Source organism: Eumetopias jubatus, unplaced genomic scaffold, assembly GCF_037043125.1.
Source record: "Eumetopias jubatus isolate StellerSeaLion01/CBP00866 unplaced genomic scaffold, mEumJub1_p1.0 scaffold_5, whole genome shotgun sequence".
Lineage (NCBI taxonomy): Eukaryota > Metazoa > Chordata > Mammalia > Carnivora > Otariidae > Eumetopias > Eumetopias jubatus.
Window position 1 is genome coordinate 86802142 of NW_028274811.1, and position 27430 is coordinate 86829571.

Genomic DNA, 27430 nt, shown 5'->3' on the forward strand with positions numbered 1-27430 from the left:
AAATCTTAGTTATTTTCTGTATCATCTGTGTTTAAATTTTTTTTTTCTAAGGCAGTAGATATAACTTCTTGTGGAAACTTTGCTGTAATTGGTCTCTCATCAGGAACTGTAGATGTATATAACATGCAGTCTGGTATACATCGAGGAAGTTTTGGCGAGGATCAAGGTATTGAATTTTTTTTCCTTTTTCTTACTTAAAAAATAATAATATAGAAAGATACAAGGCTAATAACTGTCTCTGGCATTTATTAAATTCTTGAGTGCCAGGCCTTTTGCTAAGGTTGTAGGTGGGTTATTGTCAACCCTATCTGGCAGTTACTGCCATTACAACTACTATAAACACCATGTTGAAATACTTAAAGAGAATGAAATTATTGATAAATTAGGCAAAAGTAGATATTATACAAATTAAAATTTTTGTTTTCTTCCCCTTGCATTAAGCAGAAAATCTTAACCTTTGTGGCATCAACCTGATGGGTTTTTTTAACTAGAGCAATACAGGAATCCAGCTTAATTTCAAGATTTTAGGGGAACTTAGATATTTAAATAAAGGAATCACTGTGTAGTGTTCAAAGAGGCAGTGCCAAGTCTTACTTCTTTTTTCTTTATAACATATGCTTTATAGCTCATAAAGGATCTGTTAGAGGTGTTGCAGTGGATGGATTAAACCAGTTGACGATTACAACTGGTAGTGAAGGATTACTCAAGTTTTGGAACTTTAAAAACAAAATTTTAATCCATTCTATGAGCCTTGATTCACCTCCAAATATGATGCTGCTACATAGAGACAGGTAAAGTTTTTCCTTTAATGATTATGGATTTTCTTCTTGATGATTTAGGTAAAAGTCTTAATGTGAGTACATAATTTACCAAGTAAGAAAATCAGACATTTAATGTACAAGAACAGAAATTTGCTTCATTTCCCCACAGGTATACTTGATTATTAGCAAAATTAAAATGACTCTGAGGTTTTAGTTAAAGGTTTGTTGGTTTATTAAAACTGGTGTATTTATCTTACTAGTGGCATTCTGGCACTTGCCTTGGATGACTTCACCATTAGTGTTCTGGACATTGAAACTAGGAAGATTGTCAGAGAGTTTTCTGGACACCAAGGCCAAATAAATGATGTGGTAAAACGAACTTTTGATGTGTAAATAAAACTTGACTAATTTCTGTTTCTATTTCAGGTTAAAAAAACTGTTATCTTTTAGTAGCATTAAATTTATCATATGAGATACTCAATTTGGAAACATTTTCAAAGAATAGATTTTTAAAGAAAATTTAGAAGTTAAAGAAGTTTCATATTTCTCAGGAAGTTATTGCCATCAGATTAAAGTATAAATCCCAGAGTTCATCTTTTTCTCTTAAACTCCAAATAAGGCTAAAGTATACTTTGGAGAATGAATGACCTATTGAAACATAAGTGTATCATTTTTAACTTAATATTAAACTAGGCTGAGAGAACTCATTTCTGATTTTCTGCATATATATCTGGTATCTGGTTTATTCTAGTTTAATGTTATTTTTAGTTTGTGTTTCTTAACTTTAAATGAGTTTAATCAGTAAAAATGTATTTTAGCTTACTATTATGTTCTCATAGTGGGATATGTGATATGTGTAATACAGTATTGTGTTATTGTAGTGTGATATGTGATGTGATATGATATAGTGGGATATGATCATTTGGAAAGTGTATACTGAGGACTATATTAAGTATATATTGTTATTTTTCATCAATTACAGAACCTTGATTTACTTGAAAACAGGAAAAAATTAAAATCTGAGCTATTCACTAGCAATTCCAACAGCTACATTTATCTATCTGTTCTTATACCAAAAATCAGAATTTGCAGTGGTTACCCATTTCCTTAAAAATAGGGGGAAAAGGTCAGGAAATTGCATTGTTCTGCAGATAGGAGATTAACAGAATTACCCATTGACGGAATTTGTTGTGATAGCATCTATAGAAATGAGGGCAGGAGTGGAATAATTTTGGTGAAATTTTTGATGCATTCTTGAAAGCAATGTCAGCTTTCTGTTTGTATTTCTTTCCTTTTCAAACCTGACTTTGACCTTGTATGTCTGGAATATCTCCTATTTAGTAAAGTTAGAGCATTTATAACATGACTTTACCTATCAGAGTCATTTTTCCCCATCCTTTGTTAAAGTTGTGCACTATTCTGTAAATTGAGTTCACTCTATAAGATTTGAGTTTCCCCTGTATCACTGCAACCCAGTGAATAGATAGGAATCTGCTTATCCCATTATCATCTGTTAATATGGATGGTCATAATCCCTGTGGTGTGTTTAGACTCCTGGCTAAATAACATACCATTATAAAAATTAAAATTTTTTTGTTTTGGGTCTTCTTTCACATATGATCTGATCTAAGGCTCTAAGACTTATGTGCTACAGGAAAATGAGAGCTATTTATCCATTTGTATTAAGACAACAAATACAGCCTAAGGTAGCTTAAGTTTATTATTTAAATTTATTTTGAAATTCTGGTTGTAGTTTTAAGTTATATTTTGGAAATAAAACATCATTATAAAAGTTTTTTTAACTGAAGCTACAAGTAAAAGTAGAAGTTATTCTTTAGTAACTTTAATATTTTAAGAGAATTTACATTCTTCTTTACATCATTTTGGATTTTTAGAAAGTCAGTTTAATATGCAGACTCTTCAGTGAAACATAACTTGTTTCTTTCACAGAACTTTATAAATGAAATTAGACTAACAAAATATTTCTAATTGAATATTCTCAGAATAGCAATTTTATGCTAAAAATGTTTTATGGTCCAACAGTTTGTTAACTATCTCTTAAGTGTAGAAGATTATGGAGTAATCTTTTCCTATGGAAAATTGGATGATACTGTTAACTTTTCAAGCTTTTTATAATTCATATAAAAATTTAATTCTTATCTATATCCAAACAGTGGTATGTAAGAAATGATACCTTCTTTTTTATAACAGAAGGTAGTCTAAATTTTACTCAGACTTACTTTTCATGAAGCTTGCATCTTATTTTCATTTCTTAAATTATTTAAGCTGTTAAATATACAGACATAAGCATATATAGGTAAATAAGCACACGCACATTATATATGTATTCTTTTTTTTTCTTTTTAATTTCTTTTAATTTCTTTTTTTTCTTTTTAATCAGACTTTTAGTCCTGATGGTCGTTGGTTAATAACTGCTTCAATGGATTGTTCGGTTAGAACTTGGGACCTTCCATCTGGGTGGTGAGTTTATTTTTAAATCCCTAACCTCTATCAGAAGATTTGTCAGTCATTGTGTTTACTTGTAACTTTTACCTATAATTAGTTAATGTTGTGTGCCTTGTGAATATGAATATATTTGGGGATTTTTCTGACCTTACTATATTTTGTCCTTGGAGTTTTTTTTTTTTTTAAAGATTTTACTTATTTATTTGACAGAGAGAGTGAGAAAGCACAAGCAGGGGCAACAGTAGAGGGAGAGAGAGAAGCAGACTCCCCACCAAGCAGGGAGCCCGATGCGCGGCTTGATCCCAGAGCCCTGGGATCATGACCTGAGCCGAAGGCAGACGCTTAACCATCTGAGCCACCCAGGCGCCCCACCTTGGAGTGTTTTTGATCTCTTAAACAGCAGGGAGTAGTGCTATAAAAGATAGTAGTAAGGAAAATGCCATCTCTCTTAGGTTTTCTGTTCCTGCAAAATTGAGATATAGAAGTGAGTTGTGTAAACTTTAAGAAAGCTCATTTGATGTTTTTGATACTACAAAATAGACTTCAGACTTTAGAACTGCAAACTTCTGTTGAGTGTCTTTGTTGTTGTTCATATGAATTTAGTTAAAAGGCTGAAAACTCTGACTTTCATTTGTGTATATTATGTATTTTCTGTCTCTAACATAATTCTTGAAGGAAGATTTTTAGATACCTTAAAGTAATGAAAATGTGTTCCTTAAGATTTGGGTAAAACTCAGCAGTGTTCAGCAATCTGTTTCATAGTGGAACTTGTTACAAAAACAGCATTTAGAGAGAAAAATTATCTACTTCTGTTAAATAATTTGAACAGTGGAGACCTACAGAGAGAGAGCAAGGGAGCTAGCTGTGTTGTTAAAAATTATGTAAGAATAGACACAGTTTAAAATCATATCACTTGACGGAATTTCTTAGATGGGTATGAAAGTAGTAATGGGAACAGTGAAATGTCCATTTTAACAGGTACATACTGTAAAGAAAGGTGGGGAAAATGAGAAGGAAGATGGCGCTTTTTAAGCCTCTGAAATATTCCTAAATTAAGCTCTGTCCAATTGTACTTCCTCTTTTCTCAGGAATTGATAAGTTCATACCTGAAAGCAATTTGACCTTTAGAAAGGAAAAACCCTGATGTACTCATTTCCCTTTAAGTTTCATATAGGAATGAGGCACAGCTATCCATCCAGCATACATGCAAGATTTGGAATATGCACAGCAACAGTGTCTAATGGGTCCAGCTCTAATAACTAGGGACCTTTGTCCACGGGTATATCTCTTTTTCACATAAAATATAGTAAAACAAAATCTAATTAGTTGGCTGTGTCTTCTGGCTTTAAAAAGTTCACATAAAGTTTGTATTTCCTTAATTTAAAAAAAAACCCTTTTTTGAAGGCTACATGAAAATATTGGTAGTCTGTTGCTTCTTGAACTTTCATTATATTCTAAAAATGAATTATAATTGAATTTCTTTACAGTAGGAAAGCTGTACAAGTAACAGTTGGCATAATGCCTTTTTCACTTACCTTTTTAGTTTCAGTTCACATTAGATGGGAGAGATGGGTTAATGTTCAGTAGTACTAAGTTGGTAAAATATTTTTTAAAAGTGGTAAGCTTATCTTTGGAACGGAAGAATTAGGATCTGAAAGTAGCATTCAAAGCCCACCAGTCTTTGACTCAACCTTAGCTTTTTTGCTGAATATTTTACTTCAGTAAAAAGTTGAACAGATTTAAATCTGACAGGTTTTCTACTCTGATATCTTATTTTTAGGTGAGCACTGAGACAATATTAAGTGAATACAGAGGGACGCTGGGAGACACGTAGGGATTGTTAAAAGAAAATTAATAATTTCCACACCAATTGATTGAACCAAAATATATTTTAATAAAGAAAATCGTAAGTGCTTATTTGGTTCAGCTCTGAGGCAGAGCGAATGAGAAAGCTTGAGAAGCAGTATCACACAACTGCTGCTGCCTAATTGCAACTAAGCTGACACTTACCATGAGTGCTAGGCACTTTATATGCTTTTATTTTCATCTTCCTTCATATCCTAATAGCTGTAGTTACTACTACTATTACTAGTCCCATTTTACAAATGAGGAAATGGAGGCTCAGAGAGAAGCAATTTACCCAAGGTGGCATAGTTTGTGAGTAAAATTTTGCTGTAATAAGCATAGGAGAAGGAAACAGATTTCCCAATAGTTGCAATAATCAACTTTGCTTGGTTACGTCACGTTCTAAGGATGAATTGATTTTGTTGATGTAGAGGATAAGGACGTGAGGATCAGTATTTCATCATATGACCATAGGTAACTGTTGGGTTTTTTGATTCCCTCTCTTTTTAAAAAACATAATTACTAGAGCAATCTTTGGATAGTACTAGTTCTTTCTTCAGTAAACAGTTTCATCATTTACATAACATGTTAAATATTTAAAGAGTGAATTTACTTATTACATAGTCTGAAAAGTGAAACTACCTTTGAGCAAACCGTTGAGTGTGGCGACATACAGGTGTATCTATCTATTGTAGTACCTATCTAAAACAAATCGCATAGATTTCGAACTGTTTTCTGTAAAGTGTTTTGAAGTGCTGAAAATATTCTTGTGTTTGTGGGATTCTCTGAGAAGCAAGAGTTGAAATTTTTATCTCTGAAATTATCTGGCATCCCCTACCACTACCACCTCTTATTTCTGGTTGTTTTTAATCTGTTAGAAGTTCAAATTAAACCCCTTTCGGGTAAGAAAAATAGAAAAGTAAATAGTTTAGTAGAACTTTGCATTTTGTTCTTTCTCACCCTCTGACCCCTGCTTTCTGTGGAGCATTACATGAAAATAGTTGGAATAGAACATTGTTTTGGACTTTCTCACTGAGGCAAAGCCATCTCTTTTGTTCTATTTATTAAAGATACCTATGTAAGGTAATTCTGTCACTTTTGAAATTGAACATCTAGACACTGCATTTGTTTAGGATATAGTCAGAAATTACTAAGGGGTACCTGGGTGGTGCATTCAGTTAAGCGTCTTACTCTTGGTTTTGGCTCAGGTTGTAATCTCAGGGTCATGAGATTGAGCCGCGAAGTGGGCTCTGTGCTCAGTGCAGAGTCTGCTTCAGAATCTCTCACCTTCTGTCTCTCCCCCACTGTACTTGTGGGTGCGCGCTCTCTTTCTCTCTCTGAAAATAAATCTTTAAAAAGAAAAAGAGGGACGCCTGGGTGGCTCAGTCGGTTAAGCAGCTGCCTTCGGCTCAGGTCATGATCCCAGTGTCCTGGGATGGAGTCCTGCATTGGGCTCCCTTCTCAGCGGGGAGTCTGCTTCTCCCTCTCTGCCTGCTGCTACCCCTGCTTTGTGCTTTCTCTTCTCTGACAAATAAATAAATAAAAATCTTAAAAAAAAAAAAAAAGAAAAAATTCCTTAATGTTACCTGTATATGCAGTGCTCTGTGCTTGAAAATCTGATCCCATAGGATGGGAATTTTATTAATGTTCTCTCAAAAAAATATATAATTTACCTAGGACTTTTCATTTTGTGGGATTAGCAGAAGACTATGTGGTAGTTAGGTCTGGGATTAAGCCTGTACACTACACTTTATGAACTAACGTGGCAGCGTAAAATACACTGTGAGTGTGGAAAGCACCTTTCTCTGTTTGATGCTTTTACATAATGGACGGCCAGTCCACCCACACACAACAGCTGTGGAAATAAAGTTGCACAATTAATTTGACAAAATAATTATAGTATCAAGTAAAAAAAATTTGCTCAGGCATTAGATTCTCTTTTTAACAGATTCTAAATGTGTTAGGAAGTTTCAACCCTCACATAACTTTTAATGAATATTGATCAAGACACAAGAAATGTTAAAATCTAAAAGTGTTGTGTTTAGGTTTAATCTTCATCTGTATACGCTGAGATAATGTTTCTGCTCTGGGTTGATGGGATTAAGTGAATTAACATAATTTAACTGTCTTTGGTATATAATAAGTGTTTGGCAAGTGTTTCCTTTCCTCCCAAATCCCCTTGATCCCTAAGAGAAGCCATTCTTGTGAGCTTCCAAAGTAGGTTTGAGCAGAAATCAGACAGGTTATTATTCATCTTTGTTTCCCTCTAACTAAGAATTAAACAGCAGTCACTGTCCTGAGCACACTTTGCTGTGTCTCCTCAGTGCTTCTAATTTTAGTCTTGTTTTTTTATCTTGCATTCGTTATTTAAAGGTTACATTTTTAATCACTCTGAACAAATTGAGAAAGATTTTATCATGAACAAGTCACTTAATGTTGCCACTGGACAGTCTTCATTTACATTTGAGCTGCTTAGAGTGTATTCCATGAATCACCAATGTAGGCATCTTCTGGGTCTTTATATGCTATTGAGCTGCTTATTGTATCTTTAGTTTCAGCAGTGATTTTGCTGAAATTATAGTGATTAAGAGTTCAGACTGCTTGGGTGGGAATCCTTGGCTCAGTTGCTTTTTACCTTGAGCAAGTTTTTAAATCTTCTGGACCTCATTTTTCTGATCTGTGTAGTAAGGACAGATCTGCCTCAGAGGGTTGCGAGGATTAAATTAACTAGACTCAAGTACTCAGGGTACTTCCTAGCATGGAGCACTAAAAAGTGTTAACTGCTATCATTTTATTTTCTTGAAATAATTTGTTTTATTTAATGTGGATTTTTTTTTTTTTTTAAGAGAGAGATTTGAGAGGAGAGCAGTGGGAGGGGCAGAGGGAGAGGGAGAGAGAGAGAGAGAGTCAGCACGGAGCCTGTCATGGAACTCCATCTCACGACCCTGAGATCATGACCTGAGCCAAATCAAGAGTCGGATGCTTAACCATCCAGGTGCCCCTTAATGTGGATTTTAAAGATTTTATTTATTTATTTGACAGAGAGAGACACAGTGAGAGAGGGAACACAAGCAGGGGGAGTGGGAGAGGGAGAAGCGGGCTCCCTGTGGGCTCGATCCCAGGACCCTGGGATCATGACCTGACCCGAAGGCAGACTCTCAACGACTGAGCCACCCAGGCGGCCCCTTAATGTGGATTTTAAACTTCAGTCATTTTCCTGTGCTTTCCCATGGATAATGAATTGGCTTCCGCGAATAACCTAGTTTGCTGTGATTAAAACCAGTATGCCTCTCTTAAAGTATACAAAGTATCCTACTCAGCCAGTGTCAGAAGGCTCCTCTGCAAGATGCCAATGGGTTAGACCTTTTTTTTCCTCTTTAAATCCACCTTGTTTCACTTCCTGCCGCCACCTTTCTAGTTCAGATCTTTATTGCTGGGTTAGATGACTACTACCATAATCTCACTATACTTCCTGTTCACATATATTCTACATTCTGATGGCAGATTTCCTTATGAAAGTGAAGATTACACTACTATCTGCTCAGAAGGCTTTAGTGACTTTGCTACTGATTGAAAGATCAAAACAAACTCAAATGTTTGGTATTCAAGGTGCTATATGTAACCTTATGCTTATGCACCTGTTTATATACCAAACCACTTCTCACTTGTACCCAATCTCATTTCCCCTCACTTTCCCTCCACATTTCTCTTAGCCAGGAAGTACTTTCTCTACCAACAACATCCATTGAGATCCTGTTCTTTTGTAAGGCTTATCTCAATCATTTTGTTCTCTGAGAATCCTCTTTTGTGTCACCTACCTGGGTGTGATCCCTCACCCTTCCTCCCCAACTTTTCAACTCCTCCAGCATTTTAAAGTTGTGAGACTGGTTTCCATAAGCTTTTTTGTGGTATGCTCTACAGACTGAATTTTAATGTTTCACATATAGTGTGGTTACCTATTTGAAAAATAGGTAAAACTGCTCAAAATTTTTTTCCATTATTTTCTTACTCTTATTTACAGTCATTTTATTTTATTACTTTTGTTGCCTAAGTCTTATTTAAAATTTCACTGGAATAACAAAAATACAGGAGAGTACTGGTAATCAGATTTATTTTAACTGTATTACATCTTCAGAATTTGTCCCCAAGTCAGTCTACCAAAATGGCATTCCAGAAAAATAGAGCATTTCCTCTAGTATTTTCCCTACTGTTGAAACTCTTTCTTCAGTTAATTGGAGTATTTAGTGTTCTCGGTCTTTCTCATTAAGAGAGCTTATTTTTACACATTAACTTACTTGACAAAGCTCTTTATTAGTGATGGCTTTCTGGTGTTGATTTGTGAAAATAAAAAATGAGTATTTTCTTCATCTCTCATCCCTTGTTCTTTTAGCAAAAATATATTTTGTGAGTTATGTCCTTTTTTGGTCAAGTTTAAATACTTTAACATTATAATTCATTTTATAGCCTTATAGACAGCTTTTTGTTGGACTCTGCTCCTCTCAATGTTACTATGTCCCCTACTGGAGACTTTCTAGCCACTTCCCACGTGGACCACCTTGGAATTTATCTTTGGTAAGTTATTGCATACATTTCTGTTCTGGGTAAGGATGAGGACGATGATATTGTCAGAAAATTGTAGTTGCTAACATTGCCATTTAGTTGCTTTATTTTTGTCTTTTTTTTTTTAATTTATAAAATAGCAATTTCCCATAAGTTTGTGACTGATTCAACATCTGCTTAATAATTTAGATATCTTTGCTCAAGTATGAAATTCTAAACCACATGACTGATTTTTATTTATCATATTTGGCATTTTTTTAAAGATTTACTTATTTATTTTAGAGAGAATGCAAGCAGGGGGGAGGAGTAGTGAGAGAGAATTCTCATGCCGACTGCCTGATGAGCACAGATCTGGATGCAGAGCTTAATTCTAGGAACCCCAAGATCATGACCTGAGTCAAAATCAAGAGCTGGCCACTTAACCAACTGAGCTACCTAGGTGCCCCTATCGTATTTGGCTTTTATTTGCAGAAAGGTTAAGTGAATTTTGAAATGTTAGGGAAGAGGAGTCCCCAGCTAGGCCCTGGCCTTCCTGCCACAGCTCCAGGACCACTTTATGCCTTTGGTCAACTTTTCAACTCAGCCTACTCTATCTACAAAATAAGCTATTTGTATGGGCAAAATGCTTTCTAAGATTCATTCTAGTTACATAATTCTTCATAACCACATAAAGATATTAATGATGGTGTTGATGAACACATAAGAGTTCGAAATAAATGGTCCATCATCTTGGTCTAGAAAAATTTTACCTATTTTCTGAGTTCACATGTGTAATTCCTTTAACTCTTATTATTAAGGAAGAGAAAAAAAATTGATTCCTTTAAAATTTTATAATTAGATTTTTAGGATAGGAAAATAAATTAAATATATAATAGAAATAGACTCTGGCTACCTTAATATGCAAAATGGAGTATCTCCTGGAATTTAAGAAGCTTGAACAATCCAGACAAGAGAAGAATAGTAGAGTACCTGTGGGACCTCAGAAGGAGTATATAGTGCCACTATTACTATAACTCAGAACCAGATACTCCCAATTATTATTTTACATTCCAGATTTATAATATATGTGAAAGAGAATCCGATTAGCCCACTTTGGGAGAGGTATCTACATCTTGATGAGTTATCCAAGGCCATGGTACAGGGTCAGGTAGCAGAAACATAACCACTTTAGAGGACCGTTCTAGAGAAGGGAAAGTCCATAACTTCAGCAACCCAAAGGATCTAATCAGCATATTCTCTCTCTGACTTAACTCTCTGAGTTAATCTTCCCTTCAGTTAATGATTTCCCTAAATGGAGGTTGCCATTTGTCAAAATGATATAAATATATGGAGGTTATGTTATCTTATAAAAGTATTATCCACTACTGATCTCTCAAATACTTTTTTGTATTACATTAAAAGTAAAGACTCCATTAATATTGTTTATGCACAACTTCCTTGTGATGACACCTATGACATGAATCAAGGCATTTTCAAATTAATACTGTCTTTGAGTTTTTTTTAACTTTTATAAGTGACTGGAATCTGAAGCCGAGTGCAAGATAGTAGTGATTATTACCAGTAATTGAAGTTTCTCTGAAAAAAATCTGTTTTTATAAGTTTTAAAATATTGTTTGTATGTTTATTTCTCAGGTCCAATATTTCCCTGTATTCAGTTGTTTCACTACGGCCACTTCCCACAGATTATATTCCTTCAGTAGTGATGCTTCCTGGTACTTGTCAAACCCAAGGTAAGCACAAAATGGTAGTTTGAAGTGTAATATCATAAACCTAACATGAGGGATATTACTACTGAAAGCAAAGTTTAATGCATTCAGTCAAAGTATTTTTCTAACTGATAGGAAATATTTTGAATGACTTCATGAATTAATGCAAAAATATAATTGATGTTGTATTGATAAGGAATTAAATAGTATGCCAGTGGAGAAATGTTTTGGGTCTGGTGATGGGAGTTGTTGACAATATGAGAAGATGAGGAAATAAAGTCAATAGAATTTATAATACTCAGTGGACATGTTATAAAGTACTAATGGATTTGGAATAAAGTAAGTTCCTTTTTATATGATAAAAATCTCATTCTGCATTGATTTGTTTTACCTGAAAATTTTTTGTTTTAAGATGTGGAATTATCGGAAGAAACCATAGAACCAAGTGATGAAATGATAGAGTATGATTCCCCAGAACAGTTGAATGAGCAGTTGGTGACTCTCTCACTCCTCCCTGAATCACGGTGGAAAAACCTTCTTAATCTTGATGTTATTAAGGTAATGCTGTAGTACACTTAATATTGGTCCCTTAGGACACATTCCAGAAGCATTTTCTTTAGTAGAGATAGCTTCCTGTACTTGGAGGGTTTCAGAAGGAACAGTTGATGCCAAGGGAGTAGAAAAATACCATTTAGTTGAAGGCTGTTTGATCCAGTGTGATTATCACAAGATTCTTTATAGAAATTGACTTTGAGAGCACTGAGCAAAAGTACAGCCTGCAACTACAGAACCATTAAAAAGTGGATGTTTTAAATCTAACGTAATAAACTTTTTTTAACTTATAAAATGAGGGAAAAAAATTGCTGCCATGATGTGTGATATTTCTATTGCTAGGCATTTGGGGACCAGAAGACTTTTCTCTGGTCTTTTAATTAAGCTTCAGCTACCCTTTACCATTCCATACCTTACTCTGTCAACTCCAAGAAGATTTTTATAGCTTGCTGTGTTGAGTCCAGGCACATAAATTAATATGAACTAAGCACTAGGTAATGTCCCAAGGACAACAGCAGTGAAAAAACTAGCTCCTTTGTCCTTGAGGAATTTACAATTTTACATGAAAAATGGATAATTATGGCATAAGTTAGTGTTTTTCAAAGCATATTTTATGACCCCCATTTGTGAGTAGCAAAAGTAATTGAAAGGAATAGAGTAGAAAACTTCAAAGATTATCCTCTGATAGTAAGGGTAAGTGTTTTATGAAACTTGATTGGTTAGATATATGCATACTCACATTCACTAAAGGTTATTTGCATATACTAAGTCACATTCCAGGCCGGGCATAAAATGTGTGAGAATTGACATAGATAACTATGACAAGATGTGGTGTTTTTGTAACTGATTACTTAGCACCAGAAAAGATATGTGTGTCTTGGGTAAGGAAAGAGTTTTCAGGTGTTAATTTTCTTCTCAAAAGTTAAATATGCTTCTTTTTACTTGCTCACTTTTTGAGAGATTGGACTTTAACTTTAACGTATGTTGTGTAGGAACATAGTTGTGAAATCTCTTTATTGCGTTGTCCAGTGTGTCAGCTATAAAGGCAATACTTTATGAGATAGCTTTAAAAGCAATGCATTAAAAAGGCCAAGTAGATCAGTGTGAAGGGAGCAGTCAGAATAATGCCCAGTTAATTGAGCTAAGGTTTTGGACTGCTCTATTCCTTGCTTAGATACAGTTTTGTTCTGCATGAAAACTTATTTAGAAACCTGAGTGAATGATCTTTATGGAAGAAATATGCTAACATCTCCAATATTTTTATTTTTTACTTAAAGAAGTTAGAATTTCTATATTTGTCCTCTGGGTAACTTTTTTCCTTTTGGTTTTCCTTGTGAGATTAGACCATTTCCAGAGCCCTGTGGAGCCCCTGCCAAAAGCCTTTTGTTCTTATCTACAACCCAGTGACTCTCTCCTTTCTAACTCAAGAACAGTGAGTTAGAAGGGTAACTGTGACTCTTACTGCAGTTCATCCTTCCCCAAGAAGGGCTGTGCTTACGCTGCGTTGGCAGTACCTTGTCCTGCTTTCATGTACTAACTTCCTTTTTTGCTGTGCCTCCACAAGGCCACAAGTATCCTTGGTTTTCTTTCAAAAAATTAATCTCTCTTGTATGATAGGTCCTAAAGAATGGAAGAGGAATAGTGTAAGGTAAAATTGTGAGACTCCTTTATTAGGCAGTTTACCATACATAGAAAGGCTCTTTCATCAGATGCCCCTGAGGTAGTGACGTGTAGCGTGTGGTCACCAAAACTAAATTCTCTCAGTAGGAATTCCAATGGAGGTTTTTCTGATAGAATTTTACTAACCCTTGAAATATTTTTTAAATGAGCAATAGTGTTCTCTTGCTTTTTAAAGACAAAAAGTACTAAGGAAAAAATAGAAATTCCAGTGAAATAGAAGAATCAGGGCTATTCTTCACAAGAAAATTTCACCAAATTATTTCTAATGGCAAAGGCTACCTCTGGCTCCAAATTTTTTTTGGAGGGAAAAAAAAATGTAAGAAACTGTTGAGCATTTATGTAAGTTTTGTTTTCTAGCCCATTTTGTGAAGAAGGTTGTAGAAGTTCAAAATTACTTGTTACTTTACCTAAATATTATGTAAATCATGTTTGAGGAAAATGACAGCTCTTAGAGTTTCTCCTGAACCCTGTCATTTTTTTTTTTTTTGAAGATTTTATTTATTTATTTGACAGAGAAAGAATGAGAGAGCATGAGAGGTAGGAGGGTCAGAGGAAGAAGCAGACTCCCTGCTGAGCAGGGAGCCCGATGCGGAACTCGATCCCGGGACTCCCGGATCATGACCTGAGCCGAAGGCAGTCGCTTAACCAGCTGAGCCACTCAGGCGCCCAGAACCGTGTCATTTTTATTCTACCTTACTAGCAAGGGTACTGGAGGTCTGCCTTGAGAAGCCCAATTTAAAGATACCTGTAATATTCGTCAGTTGGCATTTTATTTTGGCATTCAAATTTGCGAGTTTTGTTCCTTTTTACTTTTTGTACTTTGTTTTAAAATTGATTTGGAATTAAATATTAGAAACTATTGGCAAGGTAATTACTTATTAGTCTTTTTCCCTTTCTCATTTTCTCTTAATCAGAAAAAGAATAAACCAAAGGAACCACCCAAAGTACCCAAATCAGCACCATTTTTTATTCCAACGGTTCCTGGCCTTGTACCCAGATATGCACCACCTGAGCAAAATAATGATCCCCATCAGGTAAAAATCAAATTGGAGCATTCTAAGTATATAGGGTGTGTTTTGTGTTCTGCATTTGTAGTTCTTCGTCAAGACCTAGTTTTACAGATACAGAGTAAATTAATGACAGCTCTTAATTATAAGCTATAATTTTTTTGTTACACTTGTATTCTTAGAATAATGTATATTTGTTTTTGTTTAAGTCTAAAGTGGTAAATCTTGGAATTTTGGCTCAAAAATCAGATTTCTGCTTGAAACTTGAAGAAGGACTGGTAAATAATAAATGTAAGTTAAATTATAAAATCTTTTACCAAGTATAAGTATCATCAATATATTGTACTTTATATTAAGAAAAATTGAATGAAATATTAGCAGATTTTTCAGTAGCTGAAAGAAGATAGAAAACTTTTAGGATTAAATTTCGATTTTAATGTGAAGTAATTTTAGCTTTTGTATTATGTTAAATGAGTGACACTAAACTTGGATGAGTATTAATATTATAATAACCTTTTGAGAACATTTCACATTTTCTATATGGAAAATTAGTGTGTGTCCCCCCCTCCCCGTCCCGTTCTTTTGTTTTTATTTACATATACAGTTTATAATAGAGCAGAGACTTTTGTCTTTGGTGATTTTTAGATATTCCCAAGTTATCCCATTAAGGTAATTTTAAAATGTATTTATTGTTAATTTAAATTTTGAAAGCTACAGTCTATAGCTAATAATGATAAACAATAAGAACTAAAAGCAATTAATAAAATCATAGTCACTCTCCTGTTTGATTTATCCTCTTGTTTTTTGGGTCCAAATGCTTTTGTTTTCATACCGGCATCACTTGAGTCCACCTTGGCAAAAGTCAAATAATGGTACTGATGGGCCATTGTAGATGACTAAAGAACAGCAAGATCATAAAGGAGTAACTTGTTATATTTCTGGAGGGACAAAGAAGAAAAGCACTGTTATTTAGTATAGACTAAAGGACAAAGAATAAAATTTATTAGAGTTTTGTCATTGGTGTTACTTCTTTGCTAAAAGCTAAAAGCATAGTCATTACCGCTGTAATATCAAATATTGTTATAGACTAGCTGTGAGTGTATAGAATATGTATTTGTAGGTGGATATAAAACAAAAATGCTTATTTCTAGAGAAAAGGAGTAAATTTGGGATGGGTAAGAATAAGGTGGAATCTGTCCCCTTATCTATTTCTGTATTGTTAGTGTTTCTTAATAATCATATGGTAGTTTAAAAATTTTTATAATAAAAAGGAAAGGAAAATAAATTCCTCCACCTCATCCTGTTCTCGATTCAACTACTCTTAATAATTTGTTATATACCTTACAGCCTTCTTATATTTGGATTTGTTCTGATTGATGTAAGATCATCTTGAAGTGTCTGTCACTAGGCATTAGATTTTAACAGCTTGAGCAGCAGGAAAAAAAAACTTAAATGCAAAAATTTTAGTGCTCTAAGTACTTTTTATTGTATTGCTGTCATAATTTGTACTCATTGTTACTTAATTTGGGGTTCATTTTACTACTTAACAGGAAAAAGTAAGGCCACAGGAAGAATTTCCTGTGTAATTTAAATGTATGTTGCTTGGGTATGAAATGAAACTGTAATTTCCTAAGTGAAGTGATTGTAGGTAATGACTGGATTCTTCTTAAAACTTAATGCAGATGAAGCTGCTCTTAACCTTCTGAAAGAATTAGGCCCGTCGGGAATTGAAACAGAGCTGCGAAGCCTGTCTCCTGATTGTGGTGGATCTGTAGAAGTTATGCAGAGCTTCTTAAAAATGATTGAGATGATGTTGGACAGGAAGCGTGATTTTGAGTTAGCCCAGGCATATCTTGCATTGTTTCTAAAGGTAAGTCTAATGTAAAATGATACTTCTCAGCTTGCCTTCCGCTAGGGTAGTGTTGTGTGATAGAATTTTTGCAAAGATGGCAGTGTTCTCTCTGCACTGTCTAACATGGCAGTCACTTGACACATTCGGCTACTGAGCACTGAGAAATGTGGCTAATGTGATTGAGAAACTAGATTTCTTATTGTGCAGAAATTTAATTAATTTAAATTTAAATAGCCTTCTTTAATTAAAATTAAATAGCCCTAGTGATTACTGTATTGGACAGCTGAACACTACAGCTTTATAGTCTTTTCCTTTACTCAGCACAATTTTGACTCATCCCCCTGACTTTTCTGCATCATCCATTTGATTCAGTATACTAAACTATTAACTTTTTTAAGTCATTATATTTTGGCAGTGATCATGAAGAGAAAATTAGGTTTCATGTTTATTTTTTGTTTTTGTTTTTTTCTGCTGCTGGAATCAAAATACTTCTATTCTGGCTGAAGGGGTTTCGAGTGATTTAGCAAGAACAGTTGTTTTTATGACTAACATAATGGAGAACTCATGCTTATTTCAGTCTTATATTGAAGGAAGTAGATGATGCTGACTTTTAGTGTTAACAGATAGGATACTTCCTGTAGCCCATTAATATATACAATGAGTTTTTACTTGATCTAATTATTTAAAATTATTTTATAAGTAGATATTTAGATGGTAGTACATAGGATGAAAAAAAATAGAAATGCTACAGATTTTTTCTGTATCCTTTCCCAAATTTACCAAGTATAGTTCCTGAATATAAATTTACTTTAATCCTTAGGAGTTAAAGCAGAGAGCCATCAATCATTCATTACCAGTGGGTTCCAGTGAAAGGAGAAACCTAAAGCACAGAAATATGGAGCTAGTGTTAGAACTAGGACCTTGTTTCGAGATTTGTATCAGGGATATCCTTAGGTGGAGGAGAGTGATGACAACTTCAGTTCTACTAAGGGAGAGACACAGTACCATAAAGGAACTGATAAGAAAGTTTGATGAGAAGAGGGAAATGGGAACTGGTAATAAACCAGCATCTAAGGAAAAAATATTCAGAATAGTATCTTATGATGTTCCTTGGTAAGAAGGTTGAATCTAGAATAAACAAAATTTTAATTTTCTTAAATATTATAATTTTTTCTTTTCAGTTACACCTTAAAATGCTTCCTTCAGAGCCAGTACTTCTAGAAGAAATGACGAAGTTGTCATCACAGGTGGAAGAAAACTGGATCCATTTACAGTCACTCTTCAATCAAAGCATATGTATTTTAAATTATATAAAAAGTGCTTTGTTATAAAAATAAATTTAAGTGACTAAAGACTTTTATATTAAATGGGTTCAGTTTAACTCATACCCTCTTTTCCAAGTTTCACTGTGAAAAGAAAATAAATGCCAGTGCTACTAATTAGTAGTCATACTTCACTTTAAATGCTAAATATTTTCTTGAAATAAAATTATACCTGCTTTTTGTTTTAAAGATTTATAGAATCTACTCAAATGACTTATTTTCTGAGTCTCTTCATATCAGTTACTTGTATATGATTGAACTGTTGTCATCAGCTCCTATTTTTTGAATACCTGTAAACGTAAGAGATGTTAGGTGTTTAATGTAAAATATTGCTGAATTAAAGACAAAACTGATATGTGATAGAGTTATAAAAGTGCCTTCATGATATGAAGTGAAAAGGTATGTTTCCTTCCTTGGTGGCCTCTGATGAAAACATGGATCATTGACTCTTAGAGCTTAGATCATTAACTCAGACATTAGTGCAGCCCTCTTGTAATGCAGAAGAGGAAGTTGCTAAGGTCATTTTGGGGTCTCAGTGACAGATGAGGTTTATAACACCACCCTAGTGTTCTCTCCATTGGAGCCTTTCTAAAGGAACTTTTTCTTTTATAAGGAAGGTGAGAGGCACTTACACAAGCCAAATTGCTATAGGAGACAGTTGAGTAGGTACCTAGAATAGGGGAGGGAAATTCCAAATTCCCTTGAAGATATCCTTCAAAGTGTTTCTTCCTTACTGATGACCTTTTTATTTGGAAGAAACTACTGCCTATATACTTTTTTCTCCTAACCACTGTGAAACCAGATAGCTCTGGCAGTTTCTCTTACTGTTTTCATGATTTGGGACTTCAGCAATACATGAATTAAAAGTAAGCAATTCCGCTACGTGGAAAAGTGCTGGGAGGTCATCATGGAAGCGACTTTGCCTCCTGTTTGTGTCCCCTTTCCTTGCTTCTAAAAAAAGTCTTTCAAGGGTGTAGCTAAGGTCACAAATGAGTGAATGAACTTCCAGTCTTTGTATCCGTTAACTGAAGCCCCCTCAATATGAGAGGTTGATAGAGGACTTTATGGTGGGATTATGCTATCTCAAATGCAAACACCTTCCTAAGTAGGAGCAGAAAAAAGGGGCTAATTGCCACTTACATGATAGGTGTTTAAGATACAATGTGATATGACTGCTTTAGTGTTCTCTTTACTCTATAGAGGTGTGAAAAACCATATTGCTACAGGCAATTTATTTAATAATTGGAAACTATATTGATAATGGATGTGGTAATTGTAGAGTTTAATCTACGTTAAAAAAAATTCTAAGAGCACAGTCCTCTAAAAACAATTTTTAGTTTATACATTCAAAAGTAGTGTTATTCATAAAATGTAGCTGGTTGTATATGAATGCCAATATCATTCTCATTAGAATTAAGGTTTTACAGAATAATCTCCAGAAAGAACAGTCCTCAGATAACTTTATCAAAGCATTTTTGTTTAGTCATGTAAGGTAGAATTAGTAAACTACTAAAGAAATAGCCAATCTGGTTTTGTCTTCTGTTGTTTTTCTTTGAGAAATGTGTATGAACTTAACTATTGACTGAAATGCTAATGACTAAGTCTAAATTTAAAAATTGTATTCCCCTCTGCCCCAAATACTACATCCTAAAGATATGGCAAAATTTCAGTATCTAATCATGTACCATATGAATGTTAATAAATAACTAAACAAAATAATAAGAGCTCTAAACTGATGCTGTATTGTTTTTACAAATCTTGAATATTCCTCTCTCAAATGAGAATATGGGAGTTGAATGTACTGTTTCTATTGGAGATATTTGTATAGTATTCGTATCATTTTGGCAGGTAATGTTCCAGAGCCTCTCCTGTATGTTTACATCACAGAAAGAAGAAAAAAAGAAATACAAAGAATAATTTTGTGTGTATATTTTTCTTTAAAATGTATCATTTTCTGCATACTGCCTTTTCTTTACGTTTGAAATTACAAATTTAGTATATGACTACATTTTACTTGTAAAAACATCAGAGATAAACCTATTTTTGGCAATCACCTTCAATCCTAATACCCTCCCTATAAGTACCAATTGTTAACTTTCTACCTAGACCTTTGTCCATGAATATATATACATATTATATATAAGCACAGGAAATAAAATGTACAGTTCTAATTTTTACATAAATATATGCATATCATTCCACAACTTTTCTACTTGGTTTATTTCAGTATAATCACATCTAATCTCTTTACTTTTGTAAAAAAAAAAACAAATCATTCCATAATCTAAACATTTACCCTAAAATGGACTCTTAAGGGGGGTTTCCTTTTTTTCCCCCGATTACAAACAATGCTGAAAGAACATCATCCTGTGTGACTCTTTATGTGCATATAAGGATTTCTCTGTTGTATATACGTAGGTTTTGGAATTGTTGGACCAGAGTTAGGCAGTTTTAAAAAGATAGTTCAGTTGGCTTCCCAATGGCTATTATCAACTTAACAGTTTCTCAGCGATGAATGAGTACCCATTCCCCATAACATTAAGGACATTTGATACTAGATTTTTTAATGAATGAAAAAATGTTATTTTGTTTTAATTAAAAACTCTGGCACTAGTAACCGATGGGCATCTTTTCATATGTTTATTTTAGACCGTTTTTGTATTTGTGTGAATTGCCTTTTCCCAACAGCTCATTTTTCTGTTGAATGATTTGTCTTTATTTCATTTTTGTTAGGAGTTTTTCATATAGATATTATTCTTCTATGTCTGTTACCAATGTTTACTCAGTCACTTGTATTTAATTTGACATATGGTGTCTTTTTTTTAATGTTTATATTTCTATATTCAAGTTGGTAAATTTTTATGACTCATTTCAAAATATGAAGTATATTCCTTCTTCCAAGACATTTATCATGTATGCATCCAGCCAGATCTTCATTGAGAATTGATTTTTGTGAAGAGTAAGGTATAGAGCTACTTTTATTCAAAAGTTCAAAAACCATTTATTGAAGTCCACTCTTGTCTCACTGATTTTAAATGCTGTTTTATTATGTGCTAAATTCTTAAATTGAGGTATTTGATACCCCAAATAAATAATATATTGCTTTGATTCTAGTTTTCTGATGTATTGTCAGATTTGGTGGAAGTAACGCCTTCCTAATGTTTTCCCCCCAAATTTCTTGACTATCGGTTAACATATCTTGAAGTTATGTTTTTGGTTGTGCTAAATTCATAGGAATTGGAGAGATTTACAATGGTATTTCTCTTCAAGAACGATATTTGTCTTCATTAAACCAGAGCTTTTGTGGGCTTGGTTTCATAAGATTTCTTTATATCATACATTTTTTTGACATTTATTTCTGGGCATTTAATTTTTTTGATATAGTGAAATACACCTTTTTTCTAATGTATTTTATAATTGGTCATTGCTGTCATGGTGAAAGCAATTTGGTTTTTATATGCTAATGTGTTATGCTGTAGAACTCTTAAAAGTTTGTTAACATATTCTTAAAAAATCTAAAAGAAGCCCATCTTTGGCAGTTGGTGAGACTTTATTTCCTATACAATATTCATGTTTTATTTAATTGTTCTTAGGATTGCTTTAGCTATGGTCTGGCACAGAATGTTGAATACTAGCAACGTGTAACAAGTATTTGCTACAGACTTCAGTGAAAATGCTTTTAATGTTCCACCTTTAAGGATAACATATGCTCTGAATTTCTGGTAGATATCCTTTGTTAAATTCTATCTTACTAATTTTCTACTTAAAAAATTAAACTAGAGGGGCACCTGGGTGGCTCAGTCAGTTAGGTGTTTGCCTTCGCCTCAGGTCATGATCCCAGGGTCCTGGGGTCGGGTCCCACATTGGGCTCCTTGCTAAGCAGGGAGCCTGCTTCTTCCTCTGCCTACTGCTTCCCCTGCTGTGCTCTCTCTCAAAAATAAAATCTTAAAAAAAAGATACTTAAAATTAAACTAGAAAGTAAGTATGAAATTTTATTAGATGATTTTTCAGCATATATTGGAGGATCAGTATCTGCTTTAATTGGTATAATTTAGTGAATTTTGTTAAAAGATTTGTAATATTAAGTCGTTTTTTAATTCTTGGGATAGAACTGTTTATAAGTAAGATGAAACTTCATTTTTTTCTGTTTTATAGAGTTATCTATCCTTGATTTTTTTTTTTAAATCTTTATACCCATCAGGCTCAAACTCATGACCCCGAGATTGAGTCACATGCTCTACTGACTGAGCCAGCCAGCTGCCTCTATCCTTGATATTTTTTAAAAACTTGCTTAATCGAAGGGAGAAAAATCTTGCACAAAGTCTTTATTGAGATTTTTTCCTATTTAGTTTTTTTCTTTCGTTACTGAACTAATTCGATTTTCTGTCTCTTCTCAAGCCAATATTGGTAAATTATATTTTCCTTACAAATCATGACTTCAATCTATATTTTAAGATTTATTAGTGTAAGTTATGTTAGGGTTATGCTTTTTTATTAATTGTTTGGTTGCAAATGACAGAAATCCAACTCCTACATTAGTGTCTACAAAGTCCAGGGATAATACTGGCTCTACCTACTCCTATATCCACAGATTTCTCAAGAATTGGTCAGAGATCTCTCTAGATCTCTATTTTGCTGTCATTATTGGCCAACTGTATAGTCAAGATCTCTCCTCATTCCCCTGACTCATCAGATACTTGTTGAGGATCTACTATGTGCTAGAATTTGATTTGTGCTGGGAATATAAGTGATCAAAACTTGGAGGTAATACAGCTCTGAATTTACATGTTTTCCCCTTAAACTAATTAAAAAGTGATTATATGAACCCTGAAATAGCCTACTTAAACTTTGAACCATAGTCAAGGGGTGACTGTATAGTGACATAGGCAGAGGGAGAGACCTGTGAAAGCTCACTCAGGTTTCCATGACTGGGTGACATCAGGAGAGTCTGGAAGTTTCCATCTGCTTCCTGAGGGGAAATGAGGCACAGAGTTGAGAGTATGGTGCCAAATGGTTCACTATAGAACCACTGTGACAGAGTGAGCTGTGACCCCATAGCAGAGTGTAGCAGCACCATCCAAGTTCAGGGCCCAGTTGGAAGGCTGGCTGAGATTGAGGGCAAAGGGTAAGTAGGGTGAAGATGGTGGGAGGAGAGGAGGAGAGGGGAGGATCTGGCAACACAGATGGCTTTCCCTTTACCCACATGCCACCTTGGAAAGAAGGGAGTGGGTTGAAGCACTAAGAGGAAACAAAATTTGAACATAAAATACCACTCTTCAGAAAAGCCTAAGCTAAAGTGAGAGACTTATTTGCTGATTTTGTACCCCTCCCCCCCCCACTCCAAGTCCAGGGTATGAGGGTTTATGGATGATATTTAATATTATGTAAAGAATTATGAGGATTTTTTTCAGTGTCTGTACTGTATGCTCAATTTCCCAATTCCAATGATCCAACTGAATTCTACTAAATGCCGTGAAGTGGTACATAAAATATTCAATATTTAGTTTTCACCTCCATTTTTTAAAAAGTGATTTATTTGGACCACAAAATACGTAGATAACAATGACTTAATGTTCACTGGGGAAAAAATAAGTCGTATACATACTAGACAAATAATTTTTAGGAATATCATTTATTTGCCATTACGGCCAGGAAAGGGTATTTCAAATCAGGGTTGCTTTTGGTTGGCTAGTTTTTTTTGCTACCATTTAAGTTTTTCCCACTATCTCTGACTCAGTTCCAGTCTTTACAACTCATTTATTTTGGCTCTTTGTCCCCATCTGAATTTTCCAAGTCTGACATCTTGTCTTAGAACTTTCGCCCATGATTCCTCACTCCTGGTCACACCCTGCTTTCCAGCGTAAATATTCTGTAAGCCCACTGGGCAAATGAGTGGTTGCCCAGCCTGGATTTGCCTTAAAAGGTATATTATACAAAAAGGTGACGGCTTCCCCATCAAGAACGGTGTTGCGCTCCTTCCTTCATTAATTTATTCGTTCTGTCTCATCAGATACTTAGCACATAGTCCAGCTCAGGTGCTGTATTATGCTCTTGAAATGCTTAAAAAGAAAACATACAAGGACTCTGGTCCTTTATTTTAGCTCATTTGTTTACAAGATTTCGCATGCCCTTTTGCCTTCGCTCTCTTTTAGAGCAAAGATGAAAGAGAAATTGTTCCGAAGCCATCACACAGCAAAACCGGTTGCCATGAGTTTCTGTTTTCAAATAAGGAACGTGCGTGCATGTGCGTGCATGTGTGTGCGTGCGCGCGCGTGCATGCGCCCATGCGTGAGGGCGCATGCGGACAGAGGCTCTCAAGTAGCTTCGGAATGTGCGCGTACACTTACTTGCGTGGCGGTGGGGCAAGTACGGTATGATAGAACGCCGGCATGCTTTTTGCCGTCATTCTCGTTTTAAAGGATTTATAACAATGCATATGAAGAGATAAAATAGGGAGGAAAAAAAGCTACCTTTTTTCTTGGAAGACATCACCAATTTATTGTGGAGGAAACTGGTTGGTACTAGTTGACCAGATTCAGGGAAACGAAGACGAGAAATCAGGCTTGTGCTGCTTGTTATCCACGGCTCATGGATCCGAGGGCAGTTCCCCAAGGGGCTGAATGCCAGTATTCTCTCTTGGCAAACTGGACACAGTCTGACCCGATGGAAATGTGGGGGCAGGGGACAGAATGAGTTGTTCATGCCTATTGCTACAGTGACAAGGAGATGGGGTAAGTAAGGTAAAGGGCACTGGGCACTGCACAAGCCGGGACTGTAAGGGGTGAGGAAATAGACGTATGTGTCTCTCTCTCAAACCATCTCATTCCGTCTCACTGGTTCATTCAGTAATTCTGTGTGGAGTTCAACAAGATGTTGGAGATACCAATGCAAATCAGACAAGGTGCCTGACCCCCAAATCCAGGAGATGAGCCATAACAGGAGGAAAGGTTGCACAACATCTGCCTTTCTGGAGCCAGGGAAGGTTGCGTGGAGGAGAGGACAACTGCCATGGATCTTGAAAGAAAGGTGAGTGGCAGGTGCACAGAGAGAGACAAAATTCAGAGACCAAGGGGAAATGAAAAAGGCAGAGGAAAATCAGGGTGGCTAAATGCATGCTAGCTATTACCTTTGGGGATGTGTGGGAGCCATTGGTCCTTGTACTTTTCTGCATTATAATGTGTTTTTTTAAAATTAGACAAAACAGGATAAAATGTTAACAACTGTTGATTCTGGGTTTTGTTATGTATACATTTCAGTACTCTTTAGTAATTTTTTTTACTCTTTTTTTACTCTTCATTTAATTTTTCAAATAAAATTTACATATATCTTCCTTCCATTCATACATGCATACATACTATTAAGTACATATATCCTATGTGGCTGGCCAGAATTTCACTTCCTTCCGGAAAGTGACCTCTGGAAAATACAATTATGTTTGCTGCCTAAACAAAGTTTGACCTTCCCACAAACCTCCAGGTACCACTTGACCTGATCACACTTACTTGGATCTGAGTCCCTGGCATTGGCTTTTTGAGGGGAGCAGAGGGTCTCCAGGTCCTGTCTTCTCTCACGTGGCTGACGTTAGCTGGAGTTAGGAGACCCGAAGAAGTGGCACTGACTCATCTGGTGCTTGGCTGAGCCTGGAGCTCCTCCAGGAAGTGGTGGGAAGGGCAGCTCTTGGCAGAAGAGATCCTCACCTAAATGGCATGGGGTTTCCCAGAAAGCATGAGGAATATTGGGGTGGAGAGTTTCACTCTCTTTCAGCAATAAACAGAAATAATTCACTTGATCGCAGATGAACTAAATGTCAAAGACAGACATTAGCTTATCTCTTTACCCTTTACCAGAGCTCAAAGAAGGAAATTACCATTCCCCTTCCTGCTGGGAAATGACAATCACTCAACAAATATACCACACCTTGTATCACTTGAAACCAATTTCATCTTTAAAAAAATACTAATTTGTAAGAAAAGTTATTCTTTTTTTTGAAACAAAAGTCTTTTTTTAAAAGATAGTTCTTATATAGCAAAACCTCTAGACAAATAGCACTGCCTGGAGGCACTTAGGATAAATTTAGATCATATAGGAAAGTATCTCTCACTATTTTTTCCTCATCTTCAAAGTGGCTAGTTTCCTCCTCTTCTGCCGATACGGCAGTCACATTCTGATGGCTCTTCCTTTTCTTGTGCCCTTGGATGAACTTCCACATTTGCTACAGAATCTGTTTCAATGTTGGGCAAACAACAGGTGTTCAATAAGTACCTAATTCCATGATTTTCATGGAGTGAGCCAGTGTTCTCTGGGGGCTCCCAAAATCCTTTCAGTGGATTAGCAAAGTATTATGAAAAATAATTTCATAGTAAGACTAAGAAATTATTTAACTCTTTTTGATCTCGGTATTTCAAAAACAGGAAATATCAGTAGATATAATCTGTATAACCAAAGCTTGGTGAAGTCCTTAGTAATTTTTAAGAGTGAAGGAGTGCCGAGACCAAAAATATTAAGAATTACTGCCTTGATTGATAAACAAAACACATAACTTTACCAAGAGGTGCCTATATATATATACGTATATATATATAGTATAAAGTATGCAATACCCAATGCCCATCTCTGAGAATGCCTTAAAACCTGATGTTCCAAGATAAGGAATATGAATCAGTCTCACTCTCAGATCCTCTGAGAGGGCCAGAGGGGCCAGGGCAGCTCTCAGGTTTTGGGATTATATTCAACTGCAGGTTAGTTGGAATCAGTGGTCTGTTGATTTCAGTTGGTACTAGACAGATGGCCAACTTTGGGCTAAGACAATGAAATGTTAAATCAAGAATGTTTAAATTGTTAATATAATGAAATGTATCACTCTGGGTTTTTAGAATCAGTTTCAGCTATTTTCAGCAGAAGATATATTGAAGAACATTAGGAATCTTTCCAAATTTTTTGTGGCCTTTGTGGTTGAGAACGATGTCCGGATCATCCCAAAGCACTTGTGTGACCAACACTGGCCCTGGATGCTGGGTGTTCCTGGTGCCTCTGAAGGCTGGGGGTCTTGGCCACCACCTCACTGGAACCAATTACAGCACCTCCTCCATAGCAACGACTTATAATTCATATTATCACGAGGGTACATCCAGTTGGGAACTATCTAAGGCTCATGCCTGTACCCAAGTCACAAAGGAAGCCAAGAGAACAAGGTTCTGGGTTCTATGTTGGGGATGCAGGGATTTTAAGTGGGAAATTCTCCAAACATAGAAAGAGTATTCACAGTGTATTTGGTGTCAAAAGTAGGCCTTCCCATAGTCTTCTGCTTGGCTGTCTAATACATACCCTTATTCCATACATTAAATTCCCAGCAATAAGAGTAGCAACAGTAATACACTATTAACCTTCATACACATAAAAGCACACTTACCCTCTCCCCTAAAAGGAGAAACAATTCTCTTTCAGTTAAAAACGATTTCAGGATTAAGTAACAGAAAATCCCAATTAACCATGATTTTAACAGATGGGGGGCCTTATCTTTTTTATACATCAAGAATTATTCAGTAATGTTGTAAAGGACATAGGGTTTTTCCCTGCTTTCTCTATTTCATTTTTATGAAATTTTATAAAAATATTAAATGAAAGAAAGTTCCTCATGTCTCAGTTTGTGGTCTCAAGATGGCTACCAACAACTGTAGAC

The 27430-nt window shown here is 35.2% G+C and overlaps 1 protein-coding gene across 1 annotated transcript in view; it reads left to right on the forward strand.

Moving 5' to 3' along the window:
- Positions 1-19668, forward strand: part of WDR36 (WD repeat domain 36) — a 38004-nt gene extending 18336 nt beyond the window's left edge. The window contains exons 13-23 of the mRNA XM_028102781.2: positions 52-166; positions 626-791; positions 1022-1130; positions 3163-3242; positions 9537-9644; positions 11265-11362; positions 11751-11896; positions 14485-14604; positions 14787-14868; positions 16260-16447; positions 17611-19668. Of these exons, the coding sequence (XP_027958582.1) occupies positions 52-166; positions 626-791; positions 1022-1130; positions 3163-3242; positions 9537-9644; positions 11265-11362; positions 11751-11896; positions 14485-14604; positions 14787-14868; positions 16260-16447; positions 17611-17760 (1362 nt within the window). The 3' untranslated portion in view covers positions 17761-19668. The remainder of the gene's footprint in view (positions 1-51; positions 167-625; positions 792-1021; positions 1131-3162; positions 3243-9536; positions 9645-11264; positions 11363-11750; positions 11897-14484; positions 14605-14786; positions 14869-16259; positions 16448-17610) is intronic.
- The last annotated feature ends 7762 nt before the right edge of the window (positions 19669-27430 follow it).